This window comes from Apostichopus japonicus, chromosome 16 (assembly GCF_037975245.1).
Source record: "Apostichopus japonicus isolate 1M-3 chromosome 16, ASM3797524v1, whole genome shotgun sequence".
Lineage (NCBI taxonomy): Eukaryota > Metazoa > Echinodermata > Holothuroidea > Aspidochirotida > Stichopodidae > Apostichopus > Apostichopus japonicus.
In genome coordinates this window covers 39877157-39901270 of record NC_092576.1, presented here as the reverse complement: position 1 = coordinate 39901270, position 24114 = coordinate 39877157, and the positions used below count along the sequence as shown (strand labels likewise).

General features: G+C 36.2%; 1 protein-coding gene across 2 annotated transcripts in view; it reads left to right on the top strand.

Moving 5' to 3' along the window:
- Positions 1-21782, top strand: part of LOC139982926 (uncharacterized) — a 45464-nt gene extending 23682 nt beyond the window's left edge. Inside the window, exons 10-17 of one of the 2 annotated variants that reach the window (XM_071996129.1) lie at positions 2349-2554; positions 3366-3442; positions 4147-4202; positions 5116-5235; positions 6524-6732; positions 11717-11793; positions 16486-16556; positions 17616-21782. In XM_071996129.1, coding sequence (XP_071852230.1) covers positions 2349-2554; positions 3366-3442; positions 4147-4202; positions 5116-5235; positions 6524-6732; positions 11717-11793; positions 16486-16556; positions 17616-17624 — 825 coding nt within the window. In that variant the 3' untranslated portion in view covers positions 17625-21782. Of the gene's footprint in view, positions 1-2348; positions 2555-3365; positions 3443-4146; positions 4203-5115; positions 5236-6523; positions 6733-11716; positions 11794-16485; positions 16557-17615 lie in introns of those variants that run through there. The other variant, XM_071996130.1, reaches the window with a different exon arrangement.
- The last annotated feature ends 2332 nt before the right edge of the window (positions 21783-24114 follow it).

Genomic DNA, 24114 nt, shown 5'->3' with positions numbered 1-24114 from the left:
GATGTCATAAAATAATTATGAACCTCCAAAAAAATAACCAAAAAGACAACCTTTAAGGTAAAAATAACACTCGCTGGACCGCCATTGAACCTTAACAACCCCCACCCCCCTCATTCTAATAAGTGTTTGTTTCTCAGTAAGGGGACGTACGGAGGAGGATGAAAAGGTAAGCCCCTCTTGATGTTATTCTGGGGGTTTAGCACGAGTAAACTTGGTTGTGCCCGTGTTCGGACGTTATTTGGACGCCGGGAAATGTTAAAGTCTATATCGGCATGTTCATAGCTTTTTTTTAACGAATAAAGTGTCAGTTGTTAGTATGTGATTTGTTGACGGAAATGTACTTCTTAATACTTTTGAGTGCTCATCTCTAAAGCTTTCAGTCTGTTATAAACAGTTTGAATAACTAGTTGTTATACTTGTGTAAAGTTCAAACACGACCATTTACAATGTCCTTCTATACGACTAGAGGAAAAAATCGTGATTCAGAGATTTCATTTCTCTATCACGCGGATTCAACACAAGTTTTTAACTATATTCATTTAACAACTTCATATAAATAAGGATTGTAGTTTTGTCAATACATATTTCTGAGGAAGTTTCGTGTTTGGGAAGCGGGCCATCTATTATTTGCTATCATAAAACAAATATACAGTTAAAACAAAAATAAAACATTCCAGGAAGCTTCCTTTTATCTTTACATTCCGATCATATACACCTGTTTTCAAAGCACACGCAATCCTGCCGTATACAGTGATCTACGTACGTACATATTGTGTTAGCATTGTAACACTCAGTATGTATGTTTAGCTAGTGTGTCAGTCGTTCCCTTTGACATACAACTGGATTTACGTCTTTTTAGCGAGAATATTTTTTATGGTTTGCTGATTTTAGAAGAAAAAAAACTGAAAGTAGGTGTAATTAAAGTGAACGATGTAGGCCTGGTGCCTTATAAATACGATTGTAGTATAAATCACTTGGAAAGCGAGATTATCAGCAACGGTAATTTTGTTTATATTTGATCACTAGGGGTTGCAATATAGCTTCGATTACTGACTCTAACTTATGGACGACAATTAGACGTAGGCTAGGTCAATTTCTTTCAAATAAATACATGGTTCAACGAGTAGATTATTTTCTGTCAGAATGATACAGTTGGCCTAACTGCATTTAAAATGTCGTTTTGATTTGTTTTAATCCGAGAAAAAAATTATTGTTATAACTGTCTGCCTTGGCCAATATTGATGTTATTCGCTCTACTAAATACTGTGACATATACCATTAAAGTAACGGGGATCTATATTAGATCACTGTAAGGCTGGAAAGCGTGAATGGGTGCTGGCTGATTGATAACAGATACAGTAACACCAACAAAGTACCAAGTAAAGGAAATATGAGATGAATAATTAAAATAGGCCAACTTACAATCATTCTAAGCATTTTGACTCCCGGGAACGGATCCATTGTCGCGGGCAACTCACAACGCCCGGAATAGCCGTATCTGTAATATTATACTAATATGCAAAGTGGAAATCGATTAAAACGCACTGAAACAATAACCAGAGGGAGGGAGCTAATGTATTCATGAACATAATTATTATTGTTATTTTTGGGGGTTGCTAGATTTACTGAATAAAAACATGTTGTCATACAACATATTTGGTGCCTACAATTTTATATTGTGAATGTTGTAACACTGGGTACAATGTGAGTGTTATAACCGACATCGTTGCTATCAGTAATTTCAGTTTAGTTATAAATGATGAACTGCAGCTATCGGGAAGAGAAGTCGATTGTAGCAGGTCATTCACGGCAGGAATGCTGTCTAGCCTCGGCTGGTTTGGCTGTAGTAATACATGTATCTGTTGACAGGATCAACTATTATAACTGTAGGAAGAATAACATTGGTACGGGGTCTTAATTATTTATATGGATTAAATGATAAGATTTTAGACATAAATGCGCTTTTATATTGTTACGTTAAATGGCATAAAACATTATGCTAACATCATTATTTGGTTACATTACAGTTAGTATCAAACGTGGATACAGTGCTGAGCGTTTCAGTTTTAAGTTTTTTGCATTGAATTGAATGAAACGTGCGTACAACTTAACTGCCATTTCAGAATAAAGTTATCATTAAATTGAAGTTTATTCTGTGAAAACGTAGATAATTTGTTTAATACAAGACATGTATTTGTTTTTTACTTGCTAACTTAAATGTATAGCTGTTCGTTGATTATTTCGTCATTTGTTTCATACATATGAACTGTTCGCTAAAGGCTTACCATGAATTTGTCTATTATGAAGGAAACATAATAAAACTGTGATCTTTCTTTCCTATTCTTCAGATACCAATATCTCATCTAAACCTACAATGGTCCTTCAGTGGATTTGACGGTGAAGATATCAGACTTGAGTCCGGTCTTTGTTTATCAAGCCTATCATCAGTAGAGAAGATATCCATCAATGCAGAAGAGACGCAAGAAATTACAGAGGAAGAAGTGATCCGATTAATAAACTATGCAATAAAATCACCAATATTCAAAGAACTATGGTAGGTGGTAAATCACAATGCTTGCCTTTCGTGGGATGAGGGGTCGGGTAAGTGAGAGGGTTGACGATAAAGGTACATATATGAGGGGACTAGGAACATGGCCCGTGCAGTCATGTTCTACACCTGTTGAGTTTATCAAGTCATATTTGAAACGCGTAGCTTATATTGTTACGCTATTTTGAAGGAATTGTTCAGTATAGGAAATACCTTAAAATGTTGATTTGCTACTCATAATTTTACAATAGTTAATGTGCATTTTACAACACGTTGTAACTTTGTCCATTTTGTCCATTTTTTTTTGGGTCCATATACCTGTTTTTTTTTTATAAAAGTAAAATAGTTAAGGCAGCGTGGGAATGACGTGCGTTGTTTTACTTAAATCCATTGAGAGGAGCGTCCATGTTATCAATGAGGGTTATTCAGTTTTTGGTCTAGATACCTGTGTTTTATATTAGTAAAATAGTCAGGGTCGCGTATGAATCTCTATTTAACTGCACTGTGTGTTAATATATCATATTACTGGAATGAGGCATAATGACGGATTGTTTGTATTATTAAAATATTCTGTAAGTTTACGCATGGCGGATTTATATAACCTTTTGTGTACTATCACGAGTTTGTTCTCGATTAATCATCACCAATAGTGGGCCGATACATCCATACCTGACAAACACCTCTCTTCACAACTGAAAGGATGCAATTAATTACATTAATATCCAGCTCATTCATTACCGTGATGACAAGACATATTCTTTCAGTTCATAACATGTAAATGTATTTATTAACCTCATTCTTTTCTTTTCCTTTGAAGGCTTTACAACTATAAACTGCCGTTATCGATCAAGCCAGATATCATTCCAGAAGAATCAAGATCAAGGAATATCAAAGGTCTGGTTTTATATTAGCATTTACTAATCATTTAGGTAATTTATTTTGAAACAAAATGTTTCACTATATTTATCATGAGTTTGCAACGGTTATGTAGGAAGGGTTGATTTTCGTGCTTTTATCTGCAGAAATAACCTTCGAATCGTAATCTAAGCTGTGATACAAAGGCCTAGAATTGTAAACGTTAGTCACTTGTCAAAACACACAAGTACTTGAAAACTCGATTGTCTAACATCAAGTTCCCAATGACATTTTCCTGAATGTCCACAAACATTAGTTACTGTACAGGCTATTGAGAAAAAAACTACGTATAAAAACCAATCTCATTATATATTTGAAATACTATTAGTTACTCTAAAATGTTAAAATTTAAATAAAAATAAGGAGCTAAAGGTATTAGCCTAGGAAACAAAGAGAACACATTATTAGAATGATTACCCCCCCCCCCCCACAACTACACCCCTTCTTGGCTATCAGTGGATTAAATTCAGTGTGAGTTATTACCCACACACACCATAAGTCTAAGTTAGTTGATGAGAGAAAATCCCTCTAGTACAGTTTCACTGTCTGTTACTGTTAACTGAAACGCTTATGAGAAATGAAATATGAAATATATAGCAATATTGAAATAACATGTTACTTATTTCTATATGCTTATGCTTTTAATTTTTTTTTTTTTTTGGTATCCATATTTTCTTATACAGTTATATCATCACGTGACGCCTTTTATCTTGATTTAACATCTGGTAAATGGAGAAAGGTTGGTATTGTTTGGTGTTGAAAAATGTAATGTTGTATTCGTTGCATTATGTAGTAAGATGTAAAGTTGAATTAGGGTACAGAAAAAGGTGTGGCCAATTATCAAAGTAAAGCCAGCAACCTGTATGGTCACCATGTATATTGTCTCACGGAATGGAATATTCCAGAGGCAGAAAATGTGATACTTACAGTAAATAAAAAATGATGCCATATTTCTTATCTCCGATATCTTGCTCCTTACCCTATAGTAGATATAATTGTGTGAAGGTGATGTATTTTTTGCCAGATTAACCATTTTTACTTCTTTAAATTAATCATATAATTATAGAAATATGCAATTTCCTTATAGCACATGTGCTTGAAACTGTTTCCTTTAATGTTTTTTTGTAAGTTTGAATTCAATTCAATTTAAATGCTCCAGTAGATGTAATGATACCTGGGACATGAAAAAGAAAGAGCGGGTGCAGAACTTTAAGATGGGCAATTCTCACAAAGGGAGCATTATTGCACTTAACGGAGCACAATGATGAACAAAGAAACTTTTTTATCCAAAATGCTTCCCATGTTGCATGAAATAAACAATAATAGGAATATTTTATTACGAGGCAGACGAACTTTCAGGGGAAAGATCCTTAAACCTGAAAAATGGCTTTTTAATAATGATATTTTACTTTTCGGGTGTACTCAAAGTGGGGAGGAGCGATCGCTCCCATTGTCAACCCCCTCCCCCAAACCCCGGCTACGTCCCTGTAATCGATGAACGGTTGTCTTTCTTTCTGGATGAATGGTTTCCTTTTTAAACTGTGCAATCCTCTAATGGTCATAGTGACAGCGCTCACTCTGATATTCATTGACGCATGTTTTGTTAATTAATATTGTTCTATGAAATAATTACTATTTATTTATTTCAATAGCCCGATGACATCCAGACTATTACAGAGATGTGTTCAGATACTTTGGTCATCCACAGAGACACCAGTGATTCTGTACAGAGTTCAGTCATAAAGCTCCTGGTGGAAGCATCCAATCATGACGTAAGTAAAAAATAAAGTGATATATAGAATAAATACATCAATCAATAGATGTTTACGTGTTTATGAATTTAACATTAAAATACCACCTAAAGACTAACAATAAATATGAAAACAATAATAAAGTACTGAGCCTCTTGTGTGTAGGATAATAATCAATAATGAGTTTTGAACATATTTCCAAATGTTGTGAACTAAGAAATTTATTTTTCAACTCAACTCTAATTTGTGTCAATGATTATTTAAAAGGGTATATAATATGTTAGAACGAAGCCCTCTACCGAAAGGAGGGACAATATTAATACTATGTTTTCAATACATAATGGAGAAACTCAAGGGCTTAAACTTAAAAGTTGTGACACATTGCTTATCTATCATATTTTCATAAGAAAGCAAGAATAACATTAAGCACAATGAAGTTAATATATCATCTATGCAACTATATAACTTTTAAAAATGATGAAAACACCAAACTCAACATTTCCAGCATACCCATCAACCCCTTCGACCATTTACATATTCAGCCAAATGAAACAATTAAAAAATAAATTAAATTAAATCCAATTTCATAGAAAATGGCCACCAAAAATGAGAAAGATTCATATGGATAAAGTTAACTATTAGCCCCATACTCCGTTTAAAATAAAACGAAAGATGCTTCGTTTTGGTAAACATGTTAAATATGTCATCACCCTATCCACACCCATCTAATCAATCTAATCACATGGATATATTAAAAACATTAGTGTAAAAATTAACTTGTGCTCGATAAATACTTTTAGGAACCAAATAACCCTTGAGAAAATAACCGTGTATGCACACTCCAACGAAACTACACACCCTTTCTTAACCATAAAACGTTTTTCTGCACCTCAACAAACCCCTCTGTACCCCTATAAACCAGTATGTTCATCCCTCCCTCACCCATATTACACTGTTTTAGTGAATTAAATAATACAACTACTGTGAATGATGTTTATTTACTTTCATTATATAAACCAATAATAGAACAACTTATCTCGACCCAACCAAACTAAAATAAATTCATCCGGACTCTGTATTAAACATAATTTAACATTATTAACTATTTAACCTGACTGGATATATAGGAATAACATGAAAATAACACAAACTATCCAAAAAATGAGTAAAATAAACACACTGTTATTGTAAAAATCAAAATCAAAAAGTAAAATAAATATTCACAAAAGAATAACTTATTACTTCCATATATCAATCATGTAAACAAACATTATGATATTAATTATATTTATTATTTTCCTTTCTTCAGATTCCCATATACGAGGTGAGTCTAGACTGGTCCTTTAGTAAGATTGATGAAGATGGGAACATTATCCTCTCCTCTGGTCTCTCTCTACCAATCCTAACATCAATAGAGAGGATGTACATACAGACAGAGACTGGGAGAGAATTGAATAAACATGACGTTAATGGAATATTAAACTATGTGCAATACTCTCAAAGATTCAAGAAACTTTAGTAAGTATAATTAATAAAGATGTTAATATATTTCTATAAAATATAATATCTTGAAATATACCTATATATATAGTTATGATGAATACAGTAATAACTGGTGTGTGAATTTTCTGAATATTTAGTTTATTGAGTTAAAGTTATTGAAATAAAATATATGAATAAAAAATAAGAGATTGAAATTAAATTACTGTTGTGTCAAAAATATAAATTATCGACAAATGATTTATTGAATATGATAAGGCATTTACTTAATTCGTATTTAGAATATTTGTAGACAATGAAAATAAAGATTTGTTTTATAATTAAGACAAATAATTGATCATCAACGTTTGAAACGATAAACCAGATAAAATAAGAGATAGTGAGAAGCGGAGCCACCTAATGTATTAGGTTAAACCAAATTAATAAATAATAAAAAGAAACTACGAAAGAAAATAAGAGACTAAAAATAAGCCAGCAAAGATAAATTACCCTCACCTGCCAGTTTAAAAACTTTTCGAAACTGGCAAAAACAAAGAAAGAATATTACAAATCCGTGAACGAAATATAAATCGCTTATTTGTTTAACTATTATCTGTAGATGGTTTGGCCAAAAAAAAAAACAAAAAAAAAATATTTTGGAAGAAAGAAATAATTGCTGTCAATGCATATTAACAATTAAAAACCTACTTCATCTCAAATTCACCAAACAAATCATAGCAACATAAAAACACACATTAACAAAAATGTTACCTTTGTTTTGAAGCCCTGTTTATCTTAATCTGTTACCATAACATGTACCCATCAACCCTACAAACCCCTTTGCGTTAAACAACAACCCTATTTAGCACAGCTTTTCCCCTACACCCTATAACTGCTGCCTTATCAAAACCTTTTTTTTGTGTCCCACTCACACATTTATGCATTCGAACCTCTCATACTAGAACCAGTTTCCTAAACCCATACGCACCCCCCCCCTCACCTTACCCTGCTCCTCTTGTGGTGGGTCTTAACTCATTGTCCGATAAATGAACGATTCTTGTAACTTAATTGTTTCGAATAGTACCCATGTATTTGATCTCAACGCTGCTTCAACGGGGTTCCTTCAACTCTGCTCATACCTCTCCCTTCTGCCCTCGCCCTCCGCTCTCTCCCTTCTTACCGCTCTCTCCCCTCCCCTCTTCCCCCCCCCCCTCTCTCATATCTCACCCTTCTCAAAATGTACTTTGTTCTGTTAATCCTGCCTGCTCCCTTCCATATTCCTTGCACATACGACCGTACCCTACCTATGTCGCCGTCTATCATATATACATAGTGTTGTAATTATAACAGCGTAGGCTACATTATATCACTGTTTACATTTATCATTATGTCTGTACCTGAGATGAATTCAAGAATATTAACATTTCATTATTGTCTTTACTACATCAAGTTCATTGTTTCCTTTGTGTATAACCTGTCAATCATATAACAGTCCTTAACAAAAAACCCCGAGGACGAATACCTCCGAGGACAACTACCCCCGGGACAACTAACCAAGATGATAAGTACCCCCCCCCCCCCAGACAATTACCCCGAGGACAATTACCCCCACCCCCGGCAATTACCTCCGGGAAAACTCCACCCGCCAAATACACCGGCACAGATACCGCCCCAGGTTACTACCCGAACTAAACCAGAATACGCCCAGTCCCCCCCCCCCCGAGCCCGTGAACCAGGTGGACCTTTAGCTGGTGAACCCCGTAGTACGAATATATATGTCCATATGTGACATGACTACGGCCTCATTCCTATTCATAAGGGGCGGGGCTTAAACACTATTTTAATAAAAATGAACTTTTAATGAGGCAAACTCAGAATTGGTAAGTGGGATTATTCTCAGACTTAGAAGGTAGATTTCACATAGTGAATTGATGTACCCTATTTCTTTTGTTCAATCTCATTCATATTAATAAGTAGGCCGGGCTTAAAGTGAATTCCATCAAATATAAATATCTGTGTTACCAGTAATGTTGGTAAGAGACCTGGTTAGACACCCTTATCAAAAGTTATATATTTTGCTGTAATGTCTTGGCAAAGAACCTTAGATATTGTCATTTCTTTCATATGTAACTTGACAAGTATAATTTTGCCGCTTTCGATAATTTCGTGTGTTTATGTTTACATTTAAGTTTCAGTTTCAACATCAACAAATCGTTAGAATCTTATTTAGTAATCCAAAACGTTTCATAGTATGGGCTAATAGACGTTCAAACATTTAGTAGTTCAAAACTCGGTGTTGTTTTTCTTCCACGTTGACTTATATGAGTAACACGCTTGTAAATAGCAAAAGCAAATTGTTCCGACAACCTCTTTACATTTGTCGTTAGTTGTACTCCGCCCTTCCCCCCTTCCCCTCTCTCTCTCTCTCTCAGACCGACTGCATGGTCAAGTGGTTAGAGCATCCGACTTGCAGCCGGGGTAAATTAGGGGTTCGACTCCTGGCCTGGTCATACCGAAATGGAACCTACTGCTATTGTGCTTGGTGCCCAAGCAATGGAGTAGGGAAAACAAGCCAGTGAGCCACAACTGAAAAAAGGCCGTGGCCGGCGCAACTTAAACCAATTGGTTAGAAACTAAGCCGTAAAACCTTAACAAATCAACAAATCCTCTCTCTCTTTCTACCAATATAAGGGAAAGACTACTGGCCGTAGCATACGGGGGACAGAGGAAATAATACCATCAGAAATTTTCGGATCGCAAAAAGCGACTGTGAAAAGAACGAGGGATCAAAAACTATTTAGTACATGGATGTGTAACTGATTGCATCGATTTGCATCCAAGGGCATTTCGAAAAATGAGATATACCGGCCCATACGCTGGGGGTGGGGGTATGATGGTTCCGACGACCATCATTTCCCACTTGGCACCATCAAATATTGAAAATTAAGGGGCCACCCCTCCCCTAAGACTCCTCCCACAGGATACAGATCAGTATTGTGAATTCGACCCCCATGGCGAAATCATGCGTGCTTGTCTGACTTACAAGCAGAGTGGAATAGTGTCACTATAAATGATAGTAAATTAATAGTTACTACCATCAGTGACCTATACCCAACCCACCCCCCCTCGTGCTTCTTCAACCGCCGTCCCCACCTATCTTGACCCGGGCCTCGGTCCATTGTCAAACCCTAACCAGGAGTTTTGGGGGCTTATATATGAAAAGCTCGAATCTTTTTAAAAATTCGGGAGGGGGTTAAAAGGACCAATGCACACGACGACCCTAGTGGTGCCAGTTTAACCGGCACCCTGACCCAATTGTAAATATGCTGTCGCAGTTGCCAGAGGGACCTGGGTATATGTTGAGGCCCGCGGGAAACTAAACTCGAAAAAGACCTGCGTATCCGTCACTGCATCCGCCCCCTATAGTTAACGGCATATGTCCAGGGGGATATTCGTCCGGGGGTTTTTATCCGGGGGGTGGGGGGGGGGGGTAATTGTCTAGTTGGTATTCGTCCGAGGAGGTAGTTGTCCGGGTGGGTAGTTGTCTGGGGGTTTTTTGTCCTCGGGGGTATATGTCCGGGGGTATCTGTCCGGGCGGTAGTTGTCCTGGGGGTAGTTGTCCGGGTGCTATTTGTCCGGAGGGTAATTGTCCGGTGGGTAATCGTCCGGGGGGTTATTGACTGGGGGGTAATCTCCCGGGGGGGTATTTGTCAAAGAAATACATCAAAGAAATGCAGCTCTGAAGGTCAACTTGGCAATCGATAAACGGGTATCTCTGTTTTACAACTATGTTAGCTAAAAGGTATCAATCCAGTTTTCGTTACTTCGATGATTAGAGTTTCATTCACGCTTGTTTGAATCTTATTTAAATGTAAATATTTTCATTTTTAATCTGATGAAAACAGTGTCGCGTTGTGAATAGACTGTTTATAAGGCGAAACGTTGTTTAAGCCCTATGAGAAAGTTAAGGCATATTTCCCATATTAACCGATATTTGTTATGAGATAATATACTTAAAACTGTCAAATTATAGAAGTGATGATTAGGGGAAACACAACAAACTTCCATTAACATTGTTTACGTTAAAAGATTGATACTTAACTTTCATCAAGGAAATTTAAAAACTTTTTCATTTTCAATTATGAATGTGTCTATTAATAATGCTATAGTATAATTTGGAGAGCATTTTAAATTTAGTTATTTCTCTTTTACCTCTCTCCTCTCAAATCGTACATTTCACCATCTACCTAACATGCTAACATTGGTAGCATTAAGCACAGCTCCCCTGCTGACCGACTTCCGGGTCATCACCCAGTTCCCCTTAGTATCCTTCCGTCTCCTGACGTAGAACAATGAACAAGATGTAGATACTTTTCTGTACATAGGTTCATGATATGTATGACAAAAGACAGATCACGTAATGACGGACGGAACTACTTATTCATAATTCATCAAAGGTCCGGTGGGGGTGTTGGGGGATTATCTGTTCACAGTATTAGAACAGGTCTCAATCCATGAGAAATTACATCCATGTTCATAGTTTGAGTTTTCCATCGACGTTAGCGTTGGTTTCGATGGAGGCTTCTTTAATGGAAGTTCCATTGTTAATAATATCAATCATTGTATTATGATATTCCCAATGTTAGTACTCCGACATTAAAACTGTCAAGAACGAAGAAGCTACGCATAATCTGTAACCTTGTTAAAGAATATATACTTTTTATTTTTATATTTGAACAATTAACATACTTTTACAAATATCGTAGGCTTTGTCTTTGGTCTTTTTCAGAGGAAATAAAAAAGACACTTTCCACCCATGTACGTACGTAGCAGAACTAACCTGTTGATACTGCCGTATTGTTTATGATCATCGATCTCAAATTTGAGAGGTTATTATTTAATTTAATTTATGATACGATACACGAGAATATGTCTGTTCTTCATTTTCATTTAAAGTTTTCAAGTATTATATTATAAGCTGAACGGTTTTACTGTATGATTCTTTTCTTTCTGTGATTTTCAGTATATTTGATTGTCTGCTGCCCTCGTCTATATCTATTGGACCATCTTTATCCGCATTGAAATATCGAGGTGTTGAAGGTGTGGTATATTTTACATTTTGATCAAATTAGTTTATATTGGTATTTTTTTTTTAATTACTGGGAGTAAAAGCATCTCTACTGTTTGTAGATAACATACAAAAATATGTGACGTATATACCTGTACGACAAAGAAAAGGCTTCAACGTGATTTCATCAAATATGGAAAGTTAAACACGGATATCATCAAAGACTACTCACATACGTAAATATAAAATACAATGAAACTGACAAACTAAGGATAATCATTTATAACGAGCGAATCCAGCAAAGAATACTATCTTTTGCTCAGTATGCATGGTACAGTATTTTGTTTACACGTGTCGTCATCTCTTGTGGATAAGAGTAGCAACTACAATCACACATCGTTTCGAAATGGATTATGATAAATGGGAACAAACTAGGGTGTAATTGAGATATTTCTTTTATTGAGCCAGTTATTTTTAGTAAATGACTAATTTCCGCTTGATGCGTTTTTGACGTTTGCACAAGGACAGAAATATAAGAAAGTTTGCAAAACAATTAATATTTACCTCATTTGTTTTGCAAATTTCTCAAAGTCGCAAGAAATTACTAGATCTTATACAAGTTATCACCCCCCTCCCCCCCCCCCACCGTAATAATCAAATGATAATCGCAGTAGATTAGCGATTTTAATTGACAAAATATGTTTCTAATCAGTATATATGAGAGATAACTAAGGCTTATAGCAACTATTCTGCCGTGATTGAGTGTGAGAGTTACTTATGTATGTAGTATAGGGAACAACGACGACCATAGTCAGATGTGTGTTGCACACATGCGCCCTCCATTTATTAGAGAAAATCATCCATTTTTCCGTAAAGTCACGATCGCGGTTCATCAAGTTCTGTAGTTTGCGAGCTGAACATTGCTTTAGAATTATGATACACCGAAATAACTGAAATGAACGGAAGCGACATTTGTTACTAGTCTGAAATTAAGAATAACTAAAACAATGCTTTGAAATATTCTACTTCCAATGCAAGTCTGAATTGAAATTTAATTAATATTTATGAACATTAATTTGCAAATCTGCACTTAGATTGGCCAATAAATACAGAATTCGGTAGAATAAAGTTAAAATTAAGTAATTTATAGAGAGTGAACCATCTGCATTGAAATGCGACGAATCATCATTTAATAATATTTAAAAAAATGTGAACAATTATTGATTTGGCAAAATTATTTTAGAAATGTTCTACAATTTGACGCTTGTAGTTATTAGTTAAAGTACGGTTTCATCATCAGGAATATTTGTTAATAAATATGAAACAGAATTAGCACATCTTACACTTGAATAGAGAAAAACAAAACTAAAATGAATTCTGCGAAATCCCCGCAAAAGTTAACAATCAAGGCATTTAGAGAGTGAACAACGTGTACTTGAAATGAGATGACGAACCTTTAATCATATTGTAGCGGGAATTACCTCTTTTTTTATATGTTATCACCAAAGCTAATTTTAGATGGAACCTTTCTATTTAGCTCGTATTGAGACAACGTATCTATTCTTAGAGTACGTGGTTTATAGCAGGGAGTTGTTACGGAAAATAACTCCCTGATAATAGCCTGTACATGCATTTGGGACATGTTAAGACATGCACGACGTATAGATTGAAGAATTGACCCCTTTTGGTCACGATTCAGACAGGTTAAATAATGACTGTTGATTGGTCAGATCTTAACTGCAGGTATATATATACCAGGCGTTGTGGTCAAGTGAAACAGCCAGCCATAAACATATTTTTTTTTGTATTAAAAATGTAGAACCATTGTTAGGATTACATGTAAAGCGTGCCTAACACCCGTGCAGAGACCGACCTCGGTGAAGTGCCCGACACCCGAGATGTGTTAGGTACACAGGCATTGCCGTACACCTGTGCAATGTCCGTTTACATTGTAAGGAATGCCCGACTCCTGGGCAGTGTGTGAATATGTACAGTATTTAGGGACGTTCAATTATATTTTCAAACTTTATATTATCCTCTCCAACTATTTATTTGGGGATAACTCTTATATAATTAGTATACATTGAACAATTGCTGTTGTTTTAATATTATTTTTCTTTTTATTATTATTACTTTGCTTATATACTTCAAGTATATTTTTCACTTGACATTTCTTGTTCACGAGTATAAATCAAGACCTGCTTAGTCCCAAAGCTATGACATCACTTTTACATGTTAGATGTATACACCAGGTTCCAATATAACTTCACGTCGGTTTCTCGTTGGATTGATTAACGTAGTAGTAAGTAGTAAGTTGAATCTCGTCTATCAGACATGCTCAGTGATTAACCTCCGCCACGTATCACGATCTTGCGCAAGGTTTATTGCTTCCTCGAAATTGTTAATGTTAACGTCCTTAAATTGCGACTTTATTTTTCCAAGCAAGGTAGTCACGGGCCTTCCTACTGGTTTAGCAGTATGTCTCAATGCTTCTCTTAGAGCAACCTTTGCTGGAGCGTCCTCCTGGAGTCTTGCTACATGACCGAAAAATATCAATCTTCTATGTGCGACTATGGATGACCAAGGTGTTTGGTTGGTGTTTGATTTGGTATAGCTCATCTTTTAATAACCAATTGTTATTTGGTTCATCTAATGTTGAGAATATTACGAAGTATTCTCCTTTAAAAAGTGTCAATTTTGTGATCAAGATCCTTCGTTGTGCCCACAGTTCGCAATTGTACAAAAAAAAATACTCTTCAATAAAGCCTCGAAAATTCTAAGCTTAATGTTTCGGCTTATGTTCTTGCTTTTGAAAATACTTGACAGTGTGTTGAAAGCGCCGTTGGTTATACCAATTCTTCGGTAATATCTTCTTCCCAGCAAGCTTCCAATATATTTACACTTCTTCCAACTTTCATTTCCTTTTCTTGTGATTGAAAATATCTCAGTTTTTGTGCAACTGATTTTCAGATTCCGTCCTGCCAGTTTCTCAGAAACTCGTTTTTCGATATCTTGCAGTATATGCTGACCAGTTGATGCCCAAGAGATATCATCAGCGTATTGTTGGTCTAATTTGAAAACTAAAATGGTGGTTGTGCTGTAATCATGATCAGATGGCAGGATAACTGCATCGATATCATTATCATCTTATTTTAAAGAGTTGGCTAGATAAGTTATCCTTGTGGTGAATCAATGTTAGTGTTAAAAAGAAGTCCGAATTTGTCCTCTAGTTTGACGGTGTAGGAGACGTTATTGATTGGCAGTGATATCAGATGAAGTTCGTCGTTGTCAAGAACCTGATCTAGGTCATTAAGAAAGGTTCATCTTTGAATTGTGTCGAACGCCTTGCTCATTTCTAGCATCAATAGATTTATAATGTAACCTACGGATGCTATAGCTTTTTTTGCTAGCTCTTTGAAAGCGAAGACGAGTTCAGCTGTGCAACGTCCTGAAGTGTAGGCAGTCTGAGTAATTGGCAGGACATGCTCATCAATTAACGGACGAATCCTCCTGGCCACACAAACCGCAAGCATTCTCCTTAGTGTTGATAAGAAAATGACTGGTCTTAAGTTTTCTGGTGGACCTTTAGTCTTTCCCGGTTTTTGGATAGGAGTTAGGATTCCTTGTTTAATTTCAATTTGGTAATTCTCCTGATTCGGCTTTACTATTTAAGATATTTGCTATGTGTTTGAGTGTGCATGGGGCATATTTGAGATGTTCGGATGTGACCTTGTCACAACCTGAGGTTTTATTATTTTTTAAGGATGAGACTGCTCGTTTAATTTCAACTTCATCAAATGGCGTGTTTAGTTTTTCTGGAAACACGTTTGGTTTGGGATCTGGGATATTGCAGTTTAAAGTCTTTCCGAAATGTTTGCTGATTTCTTTAATTTTTGCGTCGGTATCTCCTATGTGTTTATCGCCAATTTTAACGGTAATGGGGTCTCTCTTACTTGTTTTTGCTGTACTACTCCTATTGTTTTAAAGAAAAGGTGGGAGTCATCCTTACAATTTTCAATTTCGGAAATTTCGTCAATTAATTTTTCTTCATGTACAGTTTTGACTAGAGAATGTTGTTGTTTAAATATTTTGTTCATTTTAGTTTTTAACTTTCTCTTTTGATCAATATCTTTACAGTCATCAATTTGGAGTCTAAGCTCTTTTTGTTTCTTGGATAAGTTTGCTATGTTAGTATTATTAAAACGTACCTTTAGTGGGTGGATTTAAGTTTTGGGCATTGTCTAAACAAAGTGTTGACTGTTCATTCAAATAAGTAGCTGGTGATTGGGAAAAAGTGGTTTCGTTTAATGTCTTACTTACGTTTTTATTATAGTCAATTTTGTTTGATTTAAGATAGCAGGAGTTACTACTTTCAACAGTCTTATTGACTGGATAAATTTGTCTTCTTGTTGAGTTATTTAGGGTGAAACTACTTATAATGATTTTGTGATCAGTGTTAATATGAAGGCCATCATAAGCTCGAGCTTCGATATTAATAGATTTGAAGTTTAATGGGGCTATGATATAGTCAATTTGGCTTCTGATGGGGTTTCTGTGATTATTAGGCATACAATTACTCGTATAAGTGTTGATATGCTCAAGTTTGTGTTTGTAGATCGTTACGCACAATTAACGTCAGCCGTCAATAATGAAATAATATTGTTTCATTCATCATATACAGTGCATATATTATTTCATTGACATACCGATTTCTTTTCTTTCAGTGTTCTGGATTCCTGACACCAGTAAGTGGGATCAGCAATATCTGCTCGATCAAGAATCTGGTGGTTGGCTGGTAAGTACCACGTATTTAGTAGGTACTATTTGGGAAGACATCAGTGATTTAACTCACTAAGAAAAATAACAGGAAAATATTAAAGTTAGAGTCATGATGTGCTTATAAGCCCTCATTATTATTATTATGATTATTATTATGATTATTATTATTAGTAGTAGTAGTAGTAGTATTATTATCATAATGGTAATAAATGTTTATTGAGAGGACTGTGACCCTAGCGTGGAATGATATACTCAGTGAGATGGAGACAGCTGTAAGTTACAATAAATGTCACATAAATGTCATAAATAAACAAACTGCAAGGACATTGTAGATTAAAATATGTAGTAGATAAATATCAGTAGACATACAATGGATATATTACAGTAGGGATGTCAATTTACTTTCCATACCGTGTAAACATGGATCAACCCCCCACCCCCACCACCCCCCCCCCCCCTTAGCTTCACGCAATGCAACCTAGAAACCGGCAGGGAGGGGATTTCAAGATAAGTTCGGTTTCTCAAGTAAAACTATGCAAGTGGATGAACAGCGGATATCTATAGCACTGTAAAATTATAAATAATGGGAAGTAACAACTTGATCACTAAAACAGGTCGAACCAGCGAGTTTTAACTCAACCGTCACTGGTTTGAATCTTGTTCTAGTCATAAACCAATTCGCTCTATTCCATTGTTATAATTAACCCGTTAGTTTTCCCCGAGTTAATTTGCGTATATGATTAATAACCCAAATGAAGTTTTACAGCAATGTAAAATGCATGTTCCTTTCAACATTTACTTCATTTTGGATCCCACTATATTGGTAAATCAACAACTTTAAACAAATAGTTATAACCACCAAATCTGTAGTATGCACATGGTACCTATTCGCCTATTTCTAGTAATGACTTTATATGCGTAGATTGTTGTGAAACAAATTCATCTATAATTATTAATCCCATGTCACAATTAAGACACAGACAAAGTTTGTTGGAAAGATATCCCCGTCAATATTTATATCATAGAATAGTTAAGCTCATATTTTGTATTATTGTTTTTTCTTTACTTTCTACAGAAGCAATGATCATGATAGGTGAATACACGGCATACACAGGTTATTGAAGACAACCTCAATCCTGGTTCTCCTGTCCTTGAAAATACTCTCGGTATATAGAAGACACATGAGCGTCTAATGTAAATTGCTTTATCAACAACATAACTAAGGAAGTTGCAGCAACTGCCGTCATGATTGTAAATAGTTTGAGGGTCAAACAAACATCACATAACTGTGATTACTGCAGCTTTCATTATCTGTATCTAGAAATACTCTCTCTGGGATACACAATACAATGACATACATGGCCAGATGAATGACAACATATGTGAGTGCTTACCGTCAATGAGGATTCATCATGAACAGTCGGAGCTTGAATATACTATGTCATGTGAAATAATGTACATGGATTTATACCTACGTTAGGTTATTTCCTTTTTTTATGTAACTACTTTGGTACATTAATGTAATTATTTTGCAAACTGGCTTTGCTTTATTGGAAACCTACTGTGTATATCATTGTGTATAAAGGATGGACCATCTGTATATTCTTATGGGGTTGATATTGTAATCATTATTGTTACGTCATTAAATGTTGATCATTCAAATATTACTACAAAAGTAAGTGATATTAGTATTTAATGATCATAGTATATGTTTTGATAGGACGGAATGGGGAGGAATAACACAAGTGGGGAAAGGGGGGTTCTTAGAAGGAAATTCAAAAAGTTATGTCAACTATATACAATCTTAGCAGAGCGGGGGGGGGGGGGGAGGTGATGATTATTATTTAAATATGACTACTTGTCTATTGATATTATAGACATGTGGGTTTGGGGAAGGAAGGGGTGGGGTGGTAGGGAAATGTGAAATACTTGTTCTTAAAGTAATGTAGAATGTTAAAGAAAGAAAACCATCCTAAATGGTGGAAGGCATTGAAATAGTTATATCAACCGCCACAATATCATTGGAAGGAAGAGAGAGACTGATGGGGTATATTAAGGTAGAGTTAAGATGTGAATAAGTCATGTGACATCAATTTAATAAAGCATACAATATTGTATATATCACAAGCTGACTTAATGAGTATGACTTCTTGTCTATTAATATTAGACATGGGGTGTTTGGGGGTGGGGGTAAGAGAGGGGTAGAGGTGAAATGTAAATGCATTAGATACGACAAACATGAACTACTTAATCGTCTCAAATTAATAAACCATGATATATTAATCAGGTTAAATGAGGGTCCCTACAGATCAATTGAAGCTTCACTTTCTGTGATGTGATGCTGCGATGAATACATCGTATTCAATCAAACAGGGGTACACAATTAGACCTGGCTATTACTGTCGACCGAAACATTTCTGTGAAGTCACATATTAACTACTTATCATTAAAAAAAGCCCTACTTTCTTGTACGGACTATTTTTTTAAATATAGAACTGTGTACTTCATTCAGTGCTTATTCAATTGTGTCAATGTTTTTATCACCTCTCTACTCGACTCGATTACGACAATCATGTTCAAAAGATTTTTATCATCATTAACTAAGTCTAACCGTGCAAATCGCGACTGTCATGAGTGGAACTACCAAATGGATGATCACATAATAACACTTATATCGAGGTATGCACTGGTTACCAATAAAATACTGTGTATAGTTTAAGATACTGTGTATCATTTAAGATACTCGTTTAAGATACCGTGCATCGTTTAAACCTACTTCTGACATAACGGTGTTTGCATGCTATACTGCCCCTGATTATATCTATCTAGTCTTACTTCCGTCTACACACCACCTGGTCGCAGTCTACTCTCCTCACAGTCTTAATCTTGTTCAACCTGCAACAAAGTCTTACCATGCTGACTCATCCTTTACATTGTCTGCTCCGAGACTTGAAACTCATTGGTTCAGCATAATAAAATTGCTACCCCGGAATACTCTTTTAAAGAAAGACTAAAGGCTCACCCTCTCAAACTTTGCTTTTGATCAGGAGATATATTTTGTTTTCATTTTACATTGAACAGCGTCTTGAGCCAATTCCACGTTCTGGATAAGAGCGCTTTACAAATTTCTTATTATGCTTCCAAAGAGGACCTAGTTTCTGCTCACTGCTAATTCATGCAGATTTTGAAAATATCTGTGAAAATTTTAGACCTGTCAACCTGTTTGACCCCAAAATAGGGAGAATAACATTTTTCAGGGCCCAAAAAATAGGGAGAATAAGGGGAAAATAGGGAAGTTGGTAATTTTCAACTGAAAGGATATAAATAAGTATAGTTTACTTAGGCAATACAGTGAGAGAATCATCCAATCAGTGTTTCGTGTTGTAGTTTACAGCAGCTCGCTTCGCTTTCTCCAGGGTGTCTTTAGTAAGCTTCCATTTGAAACAGGGAACAGTGGACTATGGGTACTGTGACTTCATGGCTAGTATGCTAGATATAGTCCCATCAAGCTTGAGACTTGACCGACTGTCTGTCTTGTTCTTGCGAACTACACTGTTCAAATGCCTTTCCTGTTCAGCGTTACTGCATCGGGAATTGCTAATACGATGCTGACCATCTTTGCAAGGATTTTGAATTTTTTTCTCTGAGGTTTTAGGCATGTTCATTTGTGCGAGATACCAACACAAAACATCCATTCTGTAATGCACTGTATCAGGGCCATCTTCAAACCGCGCAATCAATAACCTTAGCTTCCTCCCAAGCGGCGTCACCAATGTCCTCATCACTGAGAGTTTCATAATCACAGTATTCATCATAGAGATCATCAAATTCAACGTTCGTATCCTGTACTATTGTTGTTGACGAAAAGTTTTGCAGAAAACACGCAATGTGGCCCCAGTTGATATCCGTGAACCGTTCTACATCTTCCCATAAAGCGTTATTAATCACTTGGTTATCTAGTGGGAACTTCGAGTGAATATACTTGAGAAAGTATTTGAAGAAACTCTGAGCTGCATCTGTGAACTTTGTATATTCAATGTTACTTATATCCTCCATCATTAAGTAGACTGGTTAAAGTGAACTTGGTTGTGCCACCTAGGAATATGTCCTTTGTGTTTCTGAAGATTGTTTCATCATCCAGGTCTAGTTCAGTGACCGATTGCACTTTTTTCATGACTTCTGGCTGGACAATACGGTTCGCCAATTTGCGCCCCAGACTCTTCATTGAATTTTTGAAGATGTGGATTGTGGGTTCATCCATCTGAAGCAGCATATTGAAACTTGTAAACAGGGGCATTGTTGCTGCAATGAACCAGCAGAGCAGGTTCTAACACGGGGTTTGAAAAACAGTCATGCAGTCTTTGGAATCTTGCATCAACAAAATGTTCACTTAAAAATTATGACTTTAGGCTTGGGTACTTCTTCAGAATTCTTGACACACAGCATTCCAGGGATAGCCATCTCACTGACAGGTGTTTCAAAATGGATCGCTACTCCTGGTCTCAAAACTCGAAGTACTCTAAGAGCTTTCCTTTGCGTTTTGAGCTTTTATCAAACCAGTAGTAACAGTCTATGCAAACTTTTTCTTTTCTTCATTTAGCCCCAAAGTATCACTGAAATAATCGTTGGCATGACTAGCAGCGATGTGGGCAAGATGACATAGGCACCCACCAACAAATATTTGTGGATTTTTGTTCGTGGAGCGAGAAGCAATAGAATTATTCTTGCCAATCATAGCATTAGTATCGTCAATGCTAAGAGCGACACAGTTATTCCACGGCATCATATCTTGGGCAAAGCGGTCCTCAATTGCACTAAAGATGGTGCGTACTGTAGATTTAGCACTGTGCCCTCCTTCCGTTAAACACATGTCAAAAAACTGGTTAATGACAATCTTGGATCGATTCACATCAACAATTTGTAAACTAAAAGGATTCATTTTCCTAACTCTAGTGTCATTATATCCATCTGTCCCAACACTATATGCATTCACTTTGCATTGCCGAACAATACACTCATGGCATTCTGGCGCAAGCACCTCATTGAGGATTGCGGTTGTTTTGGTCTTGGCGCATGCATAAGATTTTATAATTTTGCTGTCTGGGAAGGCCTCTTTAAACATGGGCCAAGATGATCTGCAGTTGCTAGAGGTAAATTATGATGAACAAGAAAATTAGTCACTATACTTCAGCCTTCAACACGTTTTTGTCATGTGACATATTCCTCACACTTGAAAAAAAAAAGTATTTTGTTTCTTTCAAGAATCCACCTTTGTTTTATGACTTGCTCTGCAACAATAAATTTCCACATCAGTTAGTCCTTGGTGACCACATGACACATTCCTACCACGAGGAATATAATGGAACTTGTGCGGGTCATTCGATACAGACCGTATAGGGTATGAACTAGTCCAAGCGAATTTATCTGAAACTTTATACTTAGTTGAGCCTGATGATGATGTAGCCTTGTTTCTGACGTTGCTATTCAAATTGCCACCCACTGCAGCTAGTACTGGGCTGAATGGGATTAACTTGTTCATCTTCCTCATCAGTGTTAGGTTGTTCGATTGGTCGTTTCTGATCCTCTGCCATTATCCTGGGCGGTCACTTTCTTACCATCCAAGATCTACCTCGGTCTACTCTAGATCAGCTTGACAAAAATTTGGCTCTCAGTCTCTCTACAGCAAGCCTAAAACTGGGACCGATTGTCATGCGTAGCCAGGCTTAGTACTGACTACTGTAGTTGGGCCTACACACAACTCCAGTACGGGGCTGTAACATTAGGCAAGGCTGTTCAATCGCGGCACGAAAAAGGTCTCCAATTGTATTGGGGGTGTTACTAAAACAAATGACAATTGCGTTACACATAACGAATGACAATATGTTGTACACACTAAAAAATTTCGTTGACTAAAACAAATGACAGTAATGACAGCACAGCCATTTGCTTCAACCGGACATCACAGTTCAGACTTCGTGGGTATCTAGATCTACTAAAGTACGGACAAGAAAAAAACGCACCTTATAGTAAGCGAAATTGTAAGTCTGATTTAAAAAAAGTAAATTTAACGTAATTTTTCCGATATTAATTGTTAGAAACTAACAATACTATAACCTTGAAACGGCTTCAGTTATCTTTCTATATAAATCTACAGAGGTAAAAAGCACAGCACTCAAGCGCATTCTCACACAAAAACTTTCCCTGTGGTTTCTATCCGTAAATTACACCAAAACCCTGCAACCACGTAACATGCGATTTTCCTCAAATCATTTTTTTTTCATTCCAATAACCGCATTTACTCCACTCCGTTAATCATTCTATCTCCACTCAACACTGTCCTTCGTTGTCATTCGTAAATGATAATTAACCCTGTACAAAGTCAATTGTCATTCGCTGTCATTCGTTTTAGTTTGTCCCTGTATTGGCACTGATCACGGGAGATTAGTATGTCCCACGTGAGTAATCCATTATATATCAAGTTATGTTTTTTTTTTCCATAAACCAAGTTAGAAATCCACAAAAAACAATTCCCTCACGAAACGTCGGCAGTTATGATGATACTTTCCTTGATCGGTCGTATACAAATAGCATGTATGCGAACATTACTATTCAGGACTCGACCAAGGGCTAGGCCAACGTACAATAACAACCTTGCGCGAAGTCCGAGAACTTACAAAGCAGCCTGCTATTGGTTGAGAGTCCCGCACGCATTTTTTTCCCCCAAACTGAACTGGCGCTGAAATTATTTCCTCGATTCTGATTGGCTGATCCAAACCGGAATGGTAGTCTGCCTTTATCAATGAATCCTGTTTTGTATACACTCAATGGTTGGCACACACTTGCTCGCCGTCTTGATGGCCACTGCATATTCGACTAGGCCTATTGTGATTCATTGAGTGAATACATTTTGAATTTATGGTTATAAAACAAAGTATCGCAACTTCGAATGTAATGAAATGTGTTAAGAACACTATATACTTTCGTTCATATAAACCTACCAAATGTGCTGGAAAGTTGCTAATGTGAATATCTTGAATTTGTTCATGTTGATCATACTGATATCGACAGAGTATGGAGGGATCCATGTTGAATACTTAAGTATATCACGTGCTCGCTGAGAGCCAATCAGAATCGAGGAAATAATTCAGTGTAAGTTCAGTTTGGGGAAAAAATTGCGTCCCGCACTGTCAGTCGTAACGTGTTTGTAAACAATCAATCTATTTTTTTATTACACTTATTACGCGAATTAGCATAGGACTAACTGTTGGCTATTTTCAGAAATGTTGCAAGTGATAAAACATTAAAAAACGGGAGAATAGAATATGAAACCAGGAGATTCGGGTGAAAACAGGGAATCTCCCGGTAAAACCGGGAGAGTTGACCGGTCTGTAACTCATAACAATAGTCACATTTGCATTGGAATACTAGCATAAATCCTGACAATCATAATTTATCTAACCATCGCATAAAATGATGACAAAACAATTTCACTTAAATTAAAAGTTCTCCCTCTAAAAATGTTTTAATTCTGGTATTGTTCGCTGATAGATATGTGTACATAAGAAGAACCAACC